The following is a 19,803-nucleotide window of genomic DNA, read 5'->3' on the forward strand; positions in this document are numbered from 1 at the left end:
TACAGATGACTGTGTTGTTCTTAATCTTACTGCTGAAGAGATTTTAAATAAATGTAAGTCTACATCTAATTTTCTTTTAATTAAAATGGCAAGCTACTGCAAAAATAACCCGAACATTTTTCTAGATAAATTCTTAGTATGTCAAGAGCATCTCCATGAAATTGGAACCACAGAAATAAGCATCACAGATTGACCACAGGAAAACTCAGTAAATTGTCTTACAAAACAAGAGTTTGGCACTCTCTCTTTGAGAAAGGCCTTATGCTCTGCAACACCAGAAATCAAGACATTTCTCCACCTTTCCTTCCTTATGCACACAAAGTTTGATGACTGTGTTCTTCCAGCTTTTAGCTGAAGAGGTAGTAGCTTTGTGATGTTGGCCAAGGGTTAGAAAACAGTAGGTGTAAGGCAAATTCAGTGTAATGTAGTAGCTGTTATTTTATAGTCACTATTTTAATCTATACATTTTCAAGAGTATTATTGTAATAAAAACAACAAATTCTCTGACATTTTCTTTTTTTCTTTTTCTTTTTTTAGGTTTAGCTATATACACCCTTGATTTTGCTTTAATGTGACTGAATGCTGGGAAGACAAATTTCCAAAGAGCTGATTACTGGCTAGCTGTCATTTTCTGCTGTTTTAGGGTAGCCATTTTCAAAGAGCATAGGAGATAATGGTTTATAGGAATGAAAACTTGAAAAGTGCAAAAATTAAATGCAGAAATCAAATCATGAGTTAAAAAAAATCCTCAAAAATAAGCAAGTTATCTTCTACAGCCTAATGTAAATTCAATGTAAGCAAAGTGTTTAGTGTAAGTTATACTAAATATTTGTTATTCCTTTACTGATAAAAAGACGTAGCAGTCATAAGTGATTATGCATTACAATGACTACTAATAATTCATCTTTTAAGGGCATTTGGTCTTTGTTGTCATTAGCACATCTAATATATTAGTCAAGTAGGACAAGAGAATTATATTTGTTTGAAATAAAAAAAAAAATTCAGTGCCCAAACATAAAATAGATTTGCTTGTAAAATTCAAGAGATGAAGATACCCTTTCTTCATAACATTCAGAAAAGTATGTCTAAATTTGTAATTTATTATACAAATTCTATTGACCTGAATTCATAATTTTAATAGGAATATGACATGTGGATATGTAAGTTAGATAACAGATATGATTGTTCAATAAACTTCGCTCACTATTTCAGAAGTGTACAAAGAAAAAAGTAATAATAAAAATAATTATTAAGCCGGGCGGTGGTGGCGCACGCCTTTAATCCCAGCACTCGGGAGGCAGAGGCAGGCGGATCTCTGTGAGTTCGAGGCCAGCCTGGGCTACCAAGTGAGTTCCAGGAAAGGCGCAAAGCTACACAGAGAAACCCTGTCTCGAAAAACCAAAAAAAAAAAAAAAAAAAAAAAAAAAAATAATTATTAAAGATTTTAGATTATACTCATAACTAATCTTCAATGACAAATCATGAATTTTTATATGAGATGAACTTATATGATTCTGGAATAGAACAAATTCACACAGCTTCAAGTTATGTATGTTTATTATGAAAAGAAATTTGACAAAAATACCTTTAAGTGCTAAATACATATAAAACATTGAACGGTATTCCTGTCCTTCCTCCCGCCCACTCTTTTTTCTCTTAACAATGGTAATATATTACAGCCCCCAAAATTCACATAACATTTTTATTTTTAAAAAAAAGGTGTTTTGCTAACAAATAAGCAGATGATTTAGAGTAGAGCTCATGAACATTAAAACCTCATGGAAGTCTAACTTCAGATCTCAACAACAAACTGTGGGATACAAAGCTAGGATATATAAAAGCAAATTTATAATATATGAAAAACTCTACACTTTGACTGACAAATACATTTTCCTGTGGGTAAATAAATTACTTTGCTCCATCATGATGTTCAGAAAAGCATTTTATAAGCAAACAGTGTTTAAGGTTCCTAAAAATGGACACATGGGTGTGATAACAGCTGTCACATAAACATTCCAGTGAAATGATAAGGAGCATATGAACTTTAACAATTGGACTCTGACTAAGTCTCTTCCTCCTCATCACTACTGTTACTGTGAGTCATAATCCATTCCCTGTAGACCTGAATTTTCTGTCAGCATGGTAAAGAAAAAAGAAGCATAAAGGTTAGTTAAGTATGGAAAACTTTGGGGAAACCATGTAAAATTATGAAATGTTTAGGTGTTACATTAATTTTAAAGCAGAGTTTTCATCTGTGATTCATTCTGTAACTGTGGATATAGTACCTTATAACTTAACAGGCCTCAAAGTAACTTCCACATACACACTCTTGTTAGACTTGGTTCCATGTATCAATAAGGTATTCTAGGAAGATTATTCTTTACACATCACCTAATTGACTACTAGGAAGTACTGAAATAATATTCTGCTTTTTAGACGGAATATAAAATGAATATATATTGTATTATCTATTATGTATATGCATATGTCATTTAGCCAACACAGATAATGTTTTTTTAGCAAAAGAGGAAAAAAAGTAGAAATATTAGAAAGCAGAAAGTAACAAGCATTTTATAAAGCATTGTCATTAAATCATTTAGGTGAAATCTAGGCAGATTACATTTCTATTTTTTTCAGACAGGGTCTCATTATTCCAGGCTGACCTCAAACTTGCTATGTAGTTTAAGATGACCTTGAAATTCTGATCCTCCAGCCTCCACTTCCCAACTACTGGATTACAGGCATGCACAATGCTGGCTTATGCATAGCTCAGGATCAAACTTAGGGGTTCTTACCTGCTATAGAAGAACTCTACCACTTTTATTCTGTATTTTAATAATTATATTTTAACAAATGTGCTAAAATATAGCAGTTTTATTTATGAAAAGAATGACTACTACCAGAACAGCAACTTTTTACATCTGTAAACAAACAATGCTAACTATAAATATACCAAGATATCTTATAAATTCCTGTAAGTATTCAAGTTAATAATGTGCTTAACACACTTGCTGAAAAGCTGATAAAGATCATGAGATTTTATTTACTGAAACAGAACCTTTAGCAAAGACTGGGCTACTAAAAATAATATGCATTTTTACATATGATGAGTAGAAATGCATGGTTTTAAATTCCAAATAAAACAATTAATTAAGTTGTGGAATAAACTTCCTTGCCACTGAAATCCAATTATCAATCATGAGAAACTTTTGGTATAATCTGTTCCTGAATAATGAGGATAGTCTATTCCTAAATTCTCCTTACTACAAATCCCTATTTTGTAGCAATTGTATTAAAATAGTTCTTGAGAAATATTCTTATTTTTTAATTACGATTTGAAAACCATTCAACTTTCAGTAAGTAAAAAGTTAGTATGTTAATTCTTTAAAGGGCAGGCGGCTATAGGGTGGAAATGCTTCAAATGGATTAGCCAGAGGTGACACCTACAATTTTTCTGTCTCCGAAGAATAATACAATCTCAGTGTAGAGATTGCAGAACATGTCCCAAGAAACTGCCAATTCTATCGTAATCTGCACATATTTTGGCAGTTTAATAAGATTTAAAAAGATTTAAAAACCAGGGTAAAAAGTTACTTTACTAATAAAATGAGTAAAAAAAATTTAAAAAGTTACTTTACTAAATACTGTACTGCAATGCTACAGTTACTTTTAACACACTGAACAGAAAATCCAGCAATGACGTAAAGTACACTTAATGCAATAATATATACTCTACATGCAGTAGTAAAATAGTAAAATTTTAAAATTTCTATCCTGGTTATTTTAAATTTGAGAAGCTCCATGTTTCAACAGTTTATTATTATCATGAATATTTTCAAAACTATAAAAATGCTAATTCTTTACTTTCAAATAAATGGCTTACTTTAGTATTCCATACCAAAACAATTTTACACCGGGATAGCCTGGGATATGAGTTGTTACTTTTACTACAATCTAAGTTTTAAAACTTGAGTTATCAAGTAACAAAGTAGTCTGAACTGACAAACCATTCCAGCCTCAGACTATTGTCTGAGACTATTGTCTCCCAACTGTACCTCCTTACTAAAAGATACTGCTTGCTGTGAACTGTGCATCAAATCCCACGAGGCTCTACACATACTAACATGACATTCTCAAAAATGCTTAAGAACCACAATGATCTACAGTAGCAGTCTTCCTGGGTTTTGTTTTCCCTTTTTTCATGAATAAAACAGAAATGAAGATTATATTTAATATAAAAACTAGTAGTGGTATGAAAGATGGAAGAAGTACCCCAAAGAGAAAAACCTAACAAGCTAATTATGTACTATCAAGGCTAAAGGCATACAAGGCATATTGGTTTTCAGCAGATCTAGAATACCCAAAGCAAAACCAAGAATAGTCTATGGAAAGATTAGACTGACTTACATTCCTAGCCTAAGTTACCAACACAAAATCTTTTCTTTATAGTCAAAATACTGAAACAGCTGCAGAGTTTGTAAAAGTTTAAGGCTAAAATCTAATGTTGGCTTTCACTTGCAAAGTCATGAATTAACAGTTTTCATATCAAACTTTTTGAGGCCTGTAAAAAAGAAAGAAAAATCTTATAGTAAATAATTGTACTTTAAAATCTAAGTAAATAGAAGTATAAATAAAGCTAAATAAGACAAATAAAGCCCTAATCTATTTTTAAGGTATTGTGTAACTATTTTAAAACACCCCAAGTTGTGATATTGATTTTAGTTTATAGGACGTTTCTTCACTTACCTGTAACATTTGATTTCCTGTACCATCCCTTAGTCTGTAAGGTCGGATAACTCCATCTTCATTAAAGAACCGGGGCGGTCGCAGACTTTCTACTTCAGAAGTCTCTGTAGCTCTAAAATAAATAAAATAAAATTCACACACACACAAAACTTAATTTTAAAAATTATCAAAATCTTGCACTTATAGCTCAGTAAATATCATGGAAAAAGATATGGAAAAAATGTAAGAGCCATAACATCAGAAAGTCTACTGTGAGACAGTGTCTTCTTGGGCCCCCTTATTGGTTGTCCACCCAGAGTGTTCAGCCTTAGAACTATATGCGCACAAATCACTGAGCAAGTTGTATTTATATTTATTTGTGCATATGTACGCAGAAACATATGTCCATAACAAATGTAATCAAAGAAAAAGAGGCTATCAATTTGAGAGTAGGGGTGTGGAAGAAGCTTAAGGAGGACAGCTGGGGAGGGCTGGAGGAAAGAAAGTACTGCAGTTCTATTTCAATACATTATCAAAAACTTCTTAAAACACTGTTAAAAACAACTTCTAAAGTAATCTTAATTAAAAATAATAAAGATAAAATAATCTTAGATAAATAGGAATACCATATAACTTTTCTATTTTAAATGTTTTTTATGATATAATGTAAAATTCCCAGAAAAAAATAGAGAAGTATAAAAAAATCAATTCCTAAGCTGGGCGATAGTGGCGCACGCCTTTAATCCCAGCACTCAGGAGGCAGAGCCAGGCAGATCTCTATGAGTTTGAGGCCAGCCTGGTCTGCAGAGCGAGATCCAGGACAGGCACCAAAATTAAATGGAGAAACCCTGTCTCGAAAATCCAAAAGTGAAACAAACAAATAAAAAAATCAATTCCTTTGGATTTTCTTTGTGATGATAATCAGATTTTGTCATTTTAAAAAAATGGGAGATATATAGGTGGCCTAAAACCACATGGATGTCCAACATCATATGCCATTAAGCTAGTGCAACTTCAAACTTCAATGAGATGCTACTTTATACCCAATAGCTACTTAAAAAACAGGCAATGAGCACAGGTGAGGAAGTCTAGGACCAGACAAAATGGAAAAATTCTGTAGGGAAGCAGACCAAGGGTCAAGACAGAAACAGAAACCCCGCTCCTTACTGGTGACAAAAAACGCCTCTGCTTTGTGCATGTGTACTGACATGAAGCCAAGAAACCCTGCCGTCCTTCAGTTACTTTCGTCAGGACTATTTCATACAACTACAGGAAAGGAAGGCAATGACTAGGAACAGATGGACTTGTCTTTCCTCACTCAATGTCACTTGAAGGGAAACTATTACTCTCATGTGGAAGTATAACCCAGTTAATCTGTGGCTAGTCTCCTGCTCATATTATAACCTGAAGTATCTCTCTCACAGTTTTATAATCTGCAATTTGGCTAACTCTCCAATGGAATGAATATATTATTATATAATCACTCATAGGGGTGCGATGTTTGGGGAGGGGAAATTTAATCCAATGAGTGAGTGTCCTGTACTTTTCTCATTGCCCCTTCTTGCTTTCCCACACTTCTCCAGCCTTAATCTTTTACCTCTAGTCATTCAGCCACTACCTACACCACCAAGCTCACAATGTTATGGCCATCTTTACCTAACCACCTGAGGGTAGCCAATGGGGATCAAAGGCTTTTCTGAGAAGGGAGTGAACATCTACTTTATACAAAGAACTAGAATCCTTGTAGTAGTTATTAAAGGTGTGTGTGTGGGGGAATCCTGGGCAAAATGGAAAATGAATATTAGAAAATAATGGAGATAAATTCAAAACACATACCATTTGTCTGGAGAAATCTGCACACAAATACTTCTAGTGGCATATGAGTAACAGGGTTTTATTTTTTATTTTTTCCCCCTCAAGACAAGGTCTGACTGAAACTCACCTATGTAGACCAGGCCAGCCTCATTGAGAACTGCCTGCCTCTGCCTCCCAAGCACTGGGACTAAAGATATGTGCCAACATGCCTGACCTTGAATAAGTCTTAAAAAGTGAACAAAACTTAAATATGCAACTGCTGATGAACAAGTAACCAAAGACGGTTTAAATGAAAAATGTCCCCAATAGGCTCATGCATTTGAACACTTGGTACTGCCTGCAGGGAGGGGTATTGAACTTTAGGGGTGTGGAATAGCTTGCAGGAAGTGTGTCAGTAGGAGCAGTCTTTCAGGGCTTTCAGACTTGCCACAGGTCCAGTTCACATTTTTTGTTTTCTCCACGTGGCTAGAAATGTGACCAGCCAACTTCCAACTCCTGTCCTCTGTTGTCATGCCCTCCTCCACCATTATAGACTGGAACTGTATGACCACTGTAAACCTCTGGAACTATAATTCCATATAGAACATACATGCTCAAACAAACTCTCTAGAAGTTGCTCTTGGGTCATGGTATTTTTCATAGCAACAGAAATGAAATTAATATACATTTCATTAAAATATTACTCAGCAATAAAAGGGAAGCGCAGCAATAAAAGGGAAGCGCACCTTTTTGCTACATCATAAATGCACTTTAAAAACATGTTAAATAAAAGCGGCTAGTCACTAGCTGGTGTGGTAGTGTATTCCTTTAATCCCAGCACTTGGAAGGCAGAGGCAGGTGGATCTCTGTGAGTTGGAGGCCAGCCAACTGGTCTACAAAGTGAGTTCCAGAACAGCTAGGGCTGTTACACAAAGAAATCCTGTCTTGGAAAAAAAAAAGAAAAAAGGAAGGAAGGAAGGAAGGAAGGAAGGAAAAAAGGAAGGAAGGAAGGAAGGAAGGAAGGAAGGAAAAAAGGAAGGAAGAAAGAAGTCAGTCACAAAAAGCTGTATGATTCGATTTACATATACTATCCAAAACAGGGAAATCAACACACAAAAAGTCAACAGTTGAGGCTAATGCTAAGGGGAGATGGAAATGGTGAGTGACTGCTAATAATCAAAGGATTTCTTTTGGAGGTGATAAAAATGGGAATTTGCTAGGGATGGCAGCAGCACAATACACTAAATTACTGTAATGTATACTTCAAGGTGATGGTTTTTAAAGTATGTTTCCAGAATAGTTAAGGAATTCTTACAACTCAACCATAAAGGAACAATTAGCCTAGTTGAAAAAGGTTTAGAAAAGGAAGGTTTCATGTAAGTATAAAAAGAAACAGGAGGGATGTTTTTTGATATCTTCACTATAGTTGTAGATACATTAATCTACAAGAATGACAAACATGCATAATTGGCACAGTGACATACAAGTAAATTAGTAGGTCAAACTAGGAAAATCTGAATTAGATCTCTGCTAATGTCCTTTTCATCTCATTATACTATAATTTTATAAACTGTTACCCTGTAGAGGATGGGAAAGGTCTATATAATGTTTGGATGGGGCTCCACAGAAGTCTAATGTCCTAATCTCCAGAATGAGCAAGTGTTCCTTTATGGCAGAGTTTACAGTGTGATTAAATCAAGGATTCTGAAATAAGGGAATAATGCAGGTACACTCTATGTGATACCCAATATGGTGATATTTTATTTGTACTGAAATGTGATTTTAATTTTATGTTAATAAATAAAGTTGCCCTGGGGTCAGAGCTATTAGAGCCATAGCAAGAGCGTGGTGGTTAGAAGAGTTAGGTAGATTTCTGTGTGTTCAGGGATACAGCCAGTATTGGAGACATACGCCTTTAAGACCTGGAGGGCGGTACTTACAGGCAGTGACAAAGCAGTCATGTGGTTGGGTTTACAACCAATGAGAAGGCAGAACAGAAAGACTATTTAAAGACAGACAAACAGGAAGAAGCTCTCTCGGGGAAGTTAGGAGCACTGCAGGAGGTAAGATTTTATCTCTGAGCTCTGACCTCTCAGCTTTCTCTTTTACATTGGCTCTGTGTTTCTTATTTTAATAAGACGATTGGTTACATCTACAACCCAAAGTATCCTCAGGCGGAGAGGGAGCAGACATCAAAGGAGAAAGGAATATGAGGATAAAGTCAGAAAATGAAACAGGACAGCTACCAAGCCAGGAATGCCACCAATCACTGGGGTCTTCAAGAGCCAAGGCGCTGTGAGAGAAAAGATCTCCCTTGTCACCAGGTTTGCAGGAATTTGTTGCAGTGGCCAGAGGACCCATAGTGCAGTATGTAAAGGATCTCCTTACATTATTTCCTGCCATTACATATAATTAGCTTAATTACAAAACAATAACATTAATAGCCACCAAAAAACAGACTACCATGTGTTCAGTGATAGTCTAAGTGTTGGGGGAATTTGCATTTTAATGAGATAGCAATATAAAATATATAATATATTAAATAGTGGTAAAAAAAAACTATGATAAAAATAAAGAAGGGAAGGGAAATTCAAAGTATCTTGAGTTAAGGTACAGGTAAAATAAAAGTCTTAGTGGAAAAGCAACTTTTGAATAAAGGAAGTGAATCTTGGTGAAGATTGGGGAAGAGCGTTCTATCCAGACAGGTGGGAATGCAAAGGTAAAGAAGGAGAATGTCACCTTCAAATAAAACTGTTTCCCAAGTGCTGGGATTAAAAACATGCACCATCACTTCCCAGCTAAACTCAAACTTTTAATGATAGCTTGGGACCTTTCTCCTAAACTCCAGACTCTCACACTAAATAACTTACTTTTAAAGCTCAATAAATTTACAAGACACCTTTCAATTCTGTTGTTCTCACACCTTTCCCAGCATGTTATTAGAGTAACTTTAGATCTCTTCTCATGGCTCCTAGCATGGTAATGGTCAAATTGCCCCCACCTCTCTTCTGGATTACAGTCAAGTAGTCCATTTTCTCCTTGATCTCCCTGTAGCTTAATGCAGCAGTTAGCTCACATAACTCCTCTAGCTTAAAAACTTCCAAGAGTCTTAAGAAGAAGCCAAAGTCCTCTCAACATAGATGCCAGTACTGGATCTACACATGAGTAAGCATATCAACAGTCAGGCAAAGGGTCCCTCCTCCTCATTGCTATTTTCTATGGATAAATTCAGGGAAAGGTGGATTGTGTATCTACTGCGCTGCAATGAATAGTCCCAATCCAATGGTCACAGATTAAGTTAAATGAATCACACAACAGAATCTAAAGTCATGAATTTGTGAAAGGAATAGGTCAGGAAAGGTTGATAGGGATGGAGGGAGATGAGAGATAGTGGGAAAAGAGAGTAATCAAAATATATTATATTCATGAATGAAATTATTAAAGAACTAACAAAAATACTATCACTTATAGATATCTGTGAGGAGTATTTTTAACAGTGCTCTAGATAGTTAAAAAATCACATTAGTTACCATTATCTTTAGGTCACATATTTTTAATGGTTATAGTTAAATAATTATTTCATTACAAAAGATAGTTATTTTCCTCTTTAAAAACAAAAAAAGGATTCTACAAGATCAGATGATTGAACTTCATGATTAAGGAGAACTAATATGTTGCAGACAGAGCCAAATTATCTGTCACTGCCCACTCCTGCTTCACCTAATATCCGTACAACTATTAAAACTTTTAAAATCTATTAAGAACAAGCTACTAGCTCCTATCAATACAAAAAAAAAAAAAACCCTACAAATGTCACCAGATAGCATCTGAGGCCTGTAATAGATTTCTCCACTTGACCACAACCCACTACCCAACAAATGCAACCATGTATTTGAAAAGTGTCTTGATTTCTAACTTGCTTTTTTCTATCACTAGAAGAACTTCATTAAATTGTTACCACACTGGCACATGGTATCTGGAATAATCTGAATCAGTGGTCCTGAACCATGGTCAATCATATTGGGTTTCAGAATAAACAATTTCCTACTGAAGCGCTCTCTAGCAGGCCCTTGCAAGCATGGCAAACATTGCGCCAGTTGGTTTTGACCTTTACCCTTCTCTCCCCCTTGCTAAAAACTGTTAATTACATTCCCAAAGCTAGTCCCCAAGGTCCCTTCTCTTATTTGGCCAATAACTCATTCCTGAGACGAAACACCAAGGTTTAGCAATCAAAATTCATTATTTGGGTACACTGGCTGAGCTATCTAGTCAAGATTTACCAACTTACCCTAGCACTGACTCCCCCTTTTTTCTCTTTAAAACCCACAAACTTCTGCTGCTGCTTGCTGTCTATCTTTGCCTGACCCAGAGGCAGCTTCTCCCTACTGTTTGCTCCTCCAGGGTAATGAATCTCGTTTAGGCTGAGAACTTGATGTCTGGGGTGTCCTGTATCAACTCTGAGGGGGCCAACATCCCTAACATCTACTTTTGGAAAAATAATAAAAAAGGAAGAAAGGAAGACAGCACTTTTCCACCACCACCTTGGTTAGCCTTATCTCTCTTAATGTGTCTTCTTCCTTCCTTGTCTTTCAGAATTGGGGCCTAAACTCAGGGTTTTATTTATGTTCAACAATCACTCCACATTGAGCCCCATCCCCAACTCTATCTGCTTTTCCCTTCATGGTGTATGTTTTCTTTCCTTTTGCCACTTAACATATCACACATATTTATTGGTTACTTACTTTACTCTCCTACTTAAAGTGTAAGCTGTGCCAGGACAGGAACACTACCAGTTATGTTCAGTGCTGGATTCTTAAATGACAAGAATACTCCCTAATTCATATTATAGAAATACACAAATATTTCTCTCTGTGTGTCTGTGTAGCCAACAGTTCATTAGTATGTCTCAATTAGTATGTCTCAACCCATTTACTTACTTTTATCTTCCTGATGCATCAAAGTTGAGAGAAATGTTAAAATATTCTATTATATAAATGTTTGGGAAGTTCTTACAATTTTATCAGTTTTTGTTTCGTAAAAGTGGAGGAACTGAACTGAACACAAGTTCAAAATTTTTATCTTGTGAAGTTTTTATTATTTGCTAATTATTCTATCCTCAAAAGTGTTTTTTCCCCTAAAGTTAGTCCCATCTAATTAATAAGCATATGCGCTTTACAAATGACAATATTAAACTGCTTCATGGTAATTGTTTCCTTTCCAAATCATATTTTATTATTTTATAGTAACTTATTTCCAATGTTGTTTCCATATAGATCAATTAGATCTATTCACTAATCAATTATTTTACCATTGATTCTTCTAACTTATTTTTTGCTTCAATGTGTTTCTTCATAAACACATCCCTTAATAGTATTACTCCTTCTAAAATGTTTTACTTTGTCCTTGATCCTGGAAAGTAATGAAGCTAGGTACAGAATGGTAAGGCTTTACCAATGCAGGGTAAATCTAGCATCTCTGTGAGAAGTCTGCATAGCTTGCTATATGTTTTGAATTCCTTTGGTTTCAGATTTCTGAGCTTCTCTGAAAACTATGGATCAAAATGTTATAAAGCCAAAGCTACAGGGAGGAGAAACTGACCCCTTTTTTCTATTTTAATTCTAAATTACACAAAAACAGAAACAAACAATAGAGAGAAAAATGAATGTAACAGATCTTAAAATAAAATCATAAACACACAGTAAAGACAGACTCAATGTGAACTAAGGAATGGTGTGGTTTTTTTTTTTTTTCTCTCAAAAGCAGGAAGGATTTGCTGATTTAAAACTGATACATACAGCATATATTAATATATTTCAGCTGAGTAAAAGCTTAGCTGCTAACTCATTCCTGACAACAACTGCTGGGAACAGAAGACAAAGAAGAACTCTACAATGTTGAAGTCACATAATGGCACCAATTTAGAAGGAATCAAAATTAGGAAGTCATATGCAATCTGCCATATCACAGAGTTCAAAAATAAGAGCCTGAAAACCAGTAGTAGACACCCTTCATTGCTCATGGCTTTAGAATATTCCCCATCTGTCACTCACTCACACAGAGCTTTACCTTTTGATTCCCTGAAAGGTACTGCTGGCCATGTCTATGATGCCGCCTGTTGGCCTGGCCACTGCTCCAACTAAACCTTTCCCGACACCTTTGAAGAAACCTGCTGCTCCTTCCTTTTGAGCACCTATAAAAAACAGCCAGCATAAGCAGTTGGAGCAAATGAAAGTGGAAGCAACTTGTGAGCTATGTAATAGACAAAGCAACTACAACACTTGCCTCTGATTGGTTTTGTAACAATCCCTGTAATGCCACTTACAAAACCCTGGAGGGAAAGCACAATTGTAAAGTTATATTTCCGTATGATACTTACAAGACCATTTTGCTTCAAAAATTTTTTTCAGAGTTTTTTCTTCTTATAGATCACAATAACTAACATTATTTCCTAAGTATTTTATTTAAACAAAATGGTTTTGGAGATTACTTAAATATTTTATAAGCTACATTATAATGTTCAAAAGCAATTTAAGTAGACTTACATGTCTACTTCTTTATTCATAAAATGTTGACTTACAAGTTATTCCCTCACATGTTCATAACCCCATGAAACTTCTTACAGAAACCAGGCCTTTTCCTCCACGAGTGATGCCTTCTCTAAGGCCAGCTGGTTGCTTATTCATAGCTTCTCTTCTCTTCTGCTGGTAGTCTTCATCCATCGTCATGGCTGCTACCCCTTTCGCCATAGCACTGGTGATTTTGGAGGCAGCACCAGCTAGCCCACCTATCAGAGAGTAATATGGTAAGGAAAGGCTCGACTGTCGTTGGTTTCTAGCAGTGCTGCTGCTTTTTCTGCTGCTTACCAACGGCTCCACCGACCAGTGCTTTCAGTCCTAGTGCCATTCCCTCCACAAACTCTTCAGGCCCCTGGATGGCCCCCTATGGACACAAAGAGTGGTATTAAAAGAATGAGCTCATTGATACAAGGACTGTGATAGTGACTGGAAGAACAAAGGAAATTATACCAGCAAAACCTTCACATTCCGTTCTCAGGGTAATTTCAGGATACTCCAAGTATAAAGGGACAATAGAACTTGTTCCAGATGAAGTAAGGAGAACAGAAAAGATGTTTGCACTGCACTGTAAACTGCATGCAATTTATATAGTATTCTTGATAATTTTTTAGAAAAATAAAACTTAAAATTCTTACTTTTGATTTTTATATCACAATGTACAGAACAAAAGTTAGTTCTACTTTGTTTTTATTATGCATTTCATAAGGAAAGTGGGTAAACTCTAAATGCATTTATGGGAACTATGAAGGATGTAGAACAATTTTTTTCTTTTCTAGTTCCTACTAAGACTACTTTGCATAATGCTAGCTTATATGGTTATTTTTGCAGTCACACACTTTTTTATCATTTATTTATTTATTTATTTATTTTACAGAGCTGCTCTGTCACCATCACTTTTTAAAATTTTTTTCATTTTTCTTTATTAAGAAATTTTCTACTCACTTCACATACTATCTACAGATTCCCCCCTCCTCCCACTCCCCAGCTCTCTTTCCCAAGGCACCCCGGATCCCCACACCCCCTAAATTGAGGTCTCCCATGGGAGTCAGCAGAGCCCAGCACACTAAGCCTAGGCAGGTCCAAGCCCCTTCCCACTGCACCAAGACTGCGCAATGCGTCATACCACAGGCACCGGATTCCCAGAAACCTGCCCATAGACCAGGGACAGATCCCGATCCTCCTGCCTGGGTGCCCCCCAAACAGTTCGAGCCAAACAACCGTCTTCTGTATCCAGAGGGCCTAGTCCAGTCTCATGGGGGCTCCACAGCCACCAGTCCACAGTTCATGGGCTTCTACTAGTGTGGCCAGTCATCTCTGCACGTCCTCCCATCATGATCTTGACGTCCCTCGCCTGCAGAATCTCTCCTCTCTCATCGATTGGATTCCTGGAGCTCAGCCTAGTGCCTGGCTGTGGACCTCTGCATCTGCCTCCATCAGTCACTGGACAAAGGCTCTACGATGACAGCTAGGTTATTTGCTAGGCCGGTCACCAGAGTAGACCAGTCTAGGCACCCTCTGGACTACTGCCAGCAGACCAAGGTGGGGTCATCCTTGTGGACTCCTGAAGCCTCCCCGGCACCCTGCCTCTTCCTATTCCCATGATGTCCTCATCTATCATGGTATCTTCCTCCCTGCCCTCCCACTCTGTCCCTGTTCCAGCCTGACCCTCCCATTTCCCTATGTTCTCATCCCCCACGCCTCATCTTCTGCCACCTCCGACACCTAGTCCACTCATGTAGATCTCCTCTACTTCTCTCCATGTGTCCCTTCTAGGGTCTTTCCCTGTTAGCTAGCCTTTCTGGAGTTGTGGGTTGCAGTCTGGCCATCCCTTCCCTCCCACTTAGTATCCACTTATGAGTAGGTACATATTATGTTTGTACTTCTGAGTCTGGGTTACCTCACTGAAGATATTTTCTAGTTCCATCCACCTGCCTGCAAATTTCATGATATCACTGTTTTTTACTGCTGAGTAGTATCCATTGTGTATATGTGCCACATTTTCTTTATCCATTCTTCAGTTGAGGGGCATCTAGGTTGTTTCCAGGTTCTTGCTATTATGAATAGTGCTGATATGACCATAGCTGAGCATGTGTCCTTGTGGTAAGATTGAGCATTCCTTGGGTATATGTCCAAGAGTGGTATAACTGGGTCTTGAGGAAGACTTATTCTCAATTTTCTGAGAAACCGCCATACTGATTTCCAGAGTGGCTGTACAAGTTTGCATTCCCACCAACAGTATAGGAGTGTTCCCCTTGCTCCACATCCTCTCCAACATAAGCTGTCTTCAGTGTTTTTGATCTTAGCCACTCTGACAGGTGTAAGATGGTATCTCAGAGTTGTTTTGATTTGCATTTCCCTGATAGTCACATACTTTTGTGCAAAACAAAATTACCATACATGATGAGCTTTTTTTTTCTATAGTGTAAACTGTACTCATGGTTTTTATTTCAAAACAAAACTTAAAGTTAGTGATCTTAACAAAATCGTAAGTTGAAATTTTGAAGGAAAAGGTAGAAATTGCCCCTATTAAGATCAGTGTAGCTTTGTGGGTCTCTCAATATTTGTTTACATGTACAGCTCAAGTTAACAATTAAAATGTTTTATATATTAGGAAATCATACTTTATATAATACAAATAAAAATATTTTACCTGATAAGGTTCATAAAAAAATGCTTCCACACCTTCTGAAAATTCTCTAATTAAGCCAAAGGGATTTCCCAAAACATCAAGTCCAAGAATGAGCACATACATTTGCTTAATAGCCTAAAAATGAAATACAAGTATCAATCAGTATCATGAGACTACTATCGTTACACATTACTTAGTATACACATCCAGTTTTTGCTCAGGTTAACATCTTTACTACAAATTTCAAGACCCAAACCTTATCACTATTTCTTTTGCTTTCATTTTATTTTATGTGTTTTGCCTGCATACATGTTGGTGTACCACATGCATGCAGTGCCCTAAGAGGTAAGAAGAAGGTGTTAGATCCTTGGGACTGGAGTTACAGAAGGCTGTGGGCTGCCATGTGGGTCCTGAGAATCAAACCACAGTCCTATGGAAGAGCAGCAAGTGTTCTCCCCCTTATCTCAATTCTTCATTTAAAAATATAATTATTAAAAATACATACTTGTGCTGGGCGGTGGTCGCGCACGCCTTTAATCCCAGCACTCGGGAGGCAGAGCCAGGCGGATCTCTGTGAGTTCGAGGCCAGCCTGGGCTACCAAGTGAGTTCCAGGAAAGGCACAAAGCTACACAGAGAAACCCTGTCTCAAAAAACAAACAAACAAAAAAAAAAACATACTTGTGTAATACGTGTGGAAGTGAATATTGTGTGTAGGTAACGGTGGAAGGCAGAGTTCAATCTCAGGTATCATCCTGAGGAACACTATCATTCTTCTTTCAGACAGGGTCTTCTGAGACTAGACTGATGTGGTCAGTGATCTTGTCTCTGACCACTTGGTGCTGGGATTAAGTACATACTACATACTTGGCATTTTCACATGGGTTCTGGGGCTCAAACTCAGGTCATCCAGCTTGCAAGGCAAGCACTTCAGTGACTGAGCCATTTCCCATAGCCTACTAAGTTTTTGAAAAGCAGCTTGGTGTTACTGTAAAGGAGATAAAATGAAACTCCAGATTCTAGAGTTGAGAATACAGCAAAAGTTTTCAGCGTTCTACTACTTGTGAGTTACTACTATCAGCACTTTACAGATCTCCTAGTGTCACAAAGTACAAGGCAAAAGTGGGATGCATACCCAGAACTCGTTTAAATCTTGAGATAAAATAACCTTTCTATAATTGAAAAGATCCACAGCAACAAGGTAGGTAGCTGACTCAATAACTCCACACTAAAAATACGAATGAGTTTCAAGAAACTAAGTACGATGAATTAACATGTTATTAAAAATCTATGTATTTCTAATCCACACTGATTCAGAAAAAAATTCTAATAATGTTTTTGTTCTAAGAACAAGGGCAAAAGATTGAAATGGGGCTGAAGTTCATATGAATATATATGAGGTGGGGGGAAATCCATGATTAAAATTTTGAAACTTGCTATTTGCTTTCTTGACAAATTTATAGTACACATGCATGGACATACACAAGGTTTGACTAGTTTACATATTTCCATCCTTCTGTAAAGTAATCTCATACTAACTTGTTTTGAATAGTGTCTTATTACTTCAGATTGCAGTTCAGAAGTTGTACGGAACTGGTAGTTGAGTTCAAAAAAGGCAAGCCTGAAAAAACATATTAACAAATATATTTATATATATAGATATACACACATATGTATGCATGAGGAAAAGAATTAAAGAATATTAATGACTGATTTTATTATTTTTAGAATCTTCTTCTGGAGATCTCTCCCCATACATTTATTGAATGGTACACTCTAGTGAAAGAAATTTCCTAATAGCCTGATAAAATCTGTAACTCATATTCTATGGAAAAAAAAAAAAAACAAACCACTGAAGATTATGACAAAGATCTCAGTCATGGACCTGTAGAACAATTTCCCAACTTTGCCCTATAAAGGCCCCAAAAGAAAATGTTTTGACAAGCTGAGGTGAATGAAGAGGCCACCCAGGAATGGCCAGATTTCCGTCACTGCAGGCCTTCCTTCCTGGACTACAGCAGAGGCAGCAATTGCTTCAATAACTGGAGAGCTCTTTTTGCTGAACACAAGAACAGGAAGATCCATTTCACTTTATTCTGATGCCATCAGACCTGTGTTTTTGTGTTTGACTGTTTCTTAGTTAGATTCAGAGCTGCCTCTGATTCTCATGCTGTTCTTACTAAGCAGGCGAGCTAAGACATGTTACCTGGGAAGATCATTCTTTTCTAAAGTAGTCTCTACTCAGACATGGTGAATTACTAGTCAGATACTCCATTATATTCCACTATAACTCACGTTCAAATATAAATATGCTTTTGAGATGAGCTCTCACTATGTTGCCTGTGCTCATCTTGAATTCCTGAACTACAGTCATCTTTCCACCTTAGCCTCTCAAGTCTAGGACTATATATGTGTCACACAATATCTAGTCTAAAAATAAATACTTGACATATATTTAAGTTGATCCCTTCATAATCCATTTCATTGTATTCTGTCTAGTTACATACTCAATGAAAAGCCTTCATCATATGGGCTTGAAAGCCCTATCTTTTAAATATCATATCTTAAGTATCTATTTCTTTTGAGGAATCTTCATTCAGCTCAGAGTTTTAAAAGTACATAAAATTGAAAATCCTACATCTCTTCTTATGGAAGTTACTTAAAAATCATTCTTAACTAAGTCATTAAGGACATAAAATACTTGGTATTATTTTGATTATAACCCACTTAAAAGATAGAAACCACAATTTGCCCAAAATTTTCAATATACTTTTCACATTTGCAAAATTTAAACATAAATGGACCATTCATGAGTTTATAGATGTAAGAATTAAACATACTTAAAAACTACATCTTGTACATCTGTAAGGGTGGCACCAATACTCTTCAGTAAAAGATTTAAAGAATGAACAGGAATTAGTCCTCCACGTTGTCCTGAATCTTTAGCTTCTTCTCTACCAGAGCTCAGTGAAACACTCAAATGCAACTGCAGAGATAAAGGAATACATTGAAGCACTTTCCCTATAGTGGCAACTTTTAACTTTTACAAAACAGTTTAATACTGTTTAACTTATTTAACCATAAGTAAGATCTTAAAGTTACCTGAATTATGCCAAAACTCAGTAACTAAAGAGTTTAAGTCAAAATTCAATATAGCTCTGTTTAAAATTCAACAATTTAAGATGCCGTAATTGAATTCTACTCCTTTTTTATATTTTTATGAGACAGGATCTGACTACACAGTCCAGGCTATTTGGACTTAGAATCTCTCTTGCCTCAGCATCATGAATGCTGAGCTTACAAACACTATCACACTCATCTTCAACTCTATTCTCATGGCCTTGTGCTGATCTCAGGAAAATGTTCACTTAATATATTTGTTAGTAATGTTAACAACCTAGATTTTGAAGTTGTTAATAATAACAACCACATATCTCCCAAAGTTTACAATTCAACTATTAGAATTAGGTTAGCACAATAAAGCCAGTTTAAAAGCACTTTTGTGGTGTACTGCATATATATATATATATCTGTACAATAACTTTAATGTGCTATAAATAACTTGTAGAAATTACATTAGCAATTTAGATTAGTACTACCAAGATGGCTTAGTTATAGATAAAGGAGTCTGAGAACCTGAATTTAATCCTTGGAAACCACATGACCAAAGGAGAAAACTGACTCCTATATGTCTCCAGGCTTGCAGTGACAAGTGCATGTATACATGTTAAAACCAAAATCAAAACTTAGATTTGGGCTCCTAAGATGGCTCAGAAGGTAAAATTACTTGCTACATAAGACTGACAGAGTTCAAACCCAAAACCCATGGTGGAAGGAGAAAAGGTTATCCTCTAACCTATCCACCATGACAAAGGGAGGCCTACATTCACATATATACAGCGCGCGCGCACACACACACAAATTAAATTAAAACTTGTAATTCATTCTGTGTTCAACTCTTTTTGTGCGCATGTAAACACATGTGGGAGTCAGAAGATATTACTCCTGTGACACTTTTTTTTTTTCTTTCTTTTGGTTTTTTAAGACAATGTTTCTCTGTGTAGCTTAGGCTGTCCTGAACT

The 19,803-nt window shown here is 36.4% G+C and overlaps 1 protein-coding gene across 11 annotated transcripts in view; it reads right to left on the reverse strand.

The window, feature by feature from the left end:
* Vps13a (vacuolar protein sorting 13 homolog A) overlaps positions 1–19,803 on the reverse strand; it is a 230,136-nt gene that overhangs the window by 19,076 nt on the left and 191,257 nt on the right. For 6 of the 11 annotated variants that reach the window (XR_013047707.1, XR_013047706.1, XR_013047704.1 and 3 more), the window contains exons 61-68: positions 18,562–18,707; positions 17,261–17,342; positions 15,745–15,858; positions 13,383–13,458; positions 13,140–13,303; positions 12,802–12,847; positions 12,586–12,709; positions 4,747–4,858 (exon numbers count right to left, since the gene is read on the reverse strand). Coding sequence is in view for 6 of the 11 variants with exons in the window: in XM_006970140.4 (XP_006970202.1) it covers positions 4,747–4,858; positions 12,586–12,709; positions 12,802–12,847; positions 13,140–13,303; positions 13,383–13,458; positions 15,745–15,858; positions 17,261–17,342; positions 18,562–18,707 (864 nt within the window). In the remaining 5 variants the exon portion in view is untranslated. Of the gene's footprint in view, positions 1–1,539; positions 4,562–4,746; positions 4,859–12,585; positions 12,710–12,801; positions 12,848–13,139; positions 13,304–13,382; positions 13,459–15,744; positions 15,859–17,260; positions 17,343–18,561; positions 18,708–19,803 lie in introns of those variants that run through there. The other 5 variants (XR_013047710.1, XR_006063925.2, XM_076560738.1 and 2 more) reach the window with 3 other exon arrangements.

This window comes from Peromyscus maniculatus, chromosome 1 (genome assembly GCF_049852395.1).
Source record: "Peromyscus maniculatus bairdii isolate BWxNUB_F1_BW_parent chromosome 1, HU_Pman_BW_mat_3.1, whole genome shotgun sequence".
NCBI classification, from domain to species: Eukaryota; Metazoa; Chordata; class Mammalia; order Rodentia; family Cricetidae; genus Peromyscus; species Peromyscus maniculatus.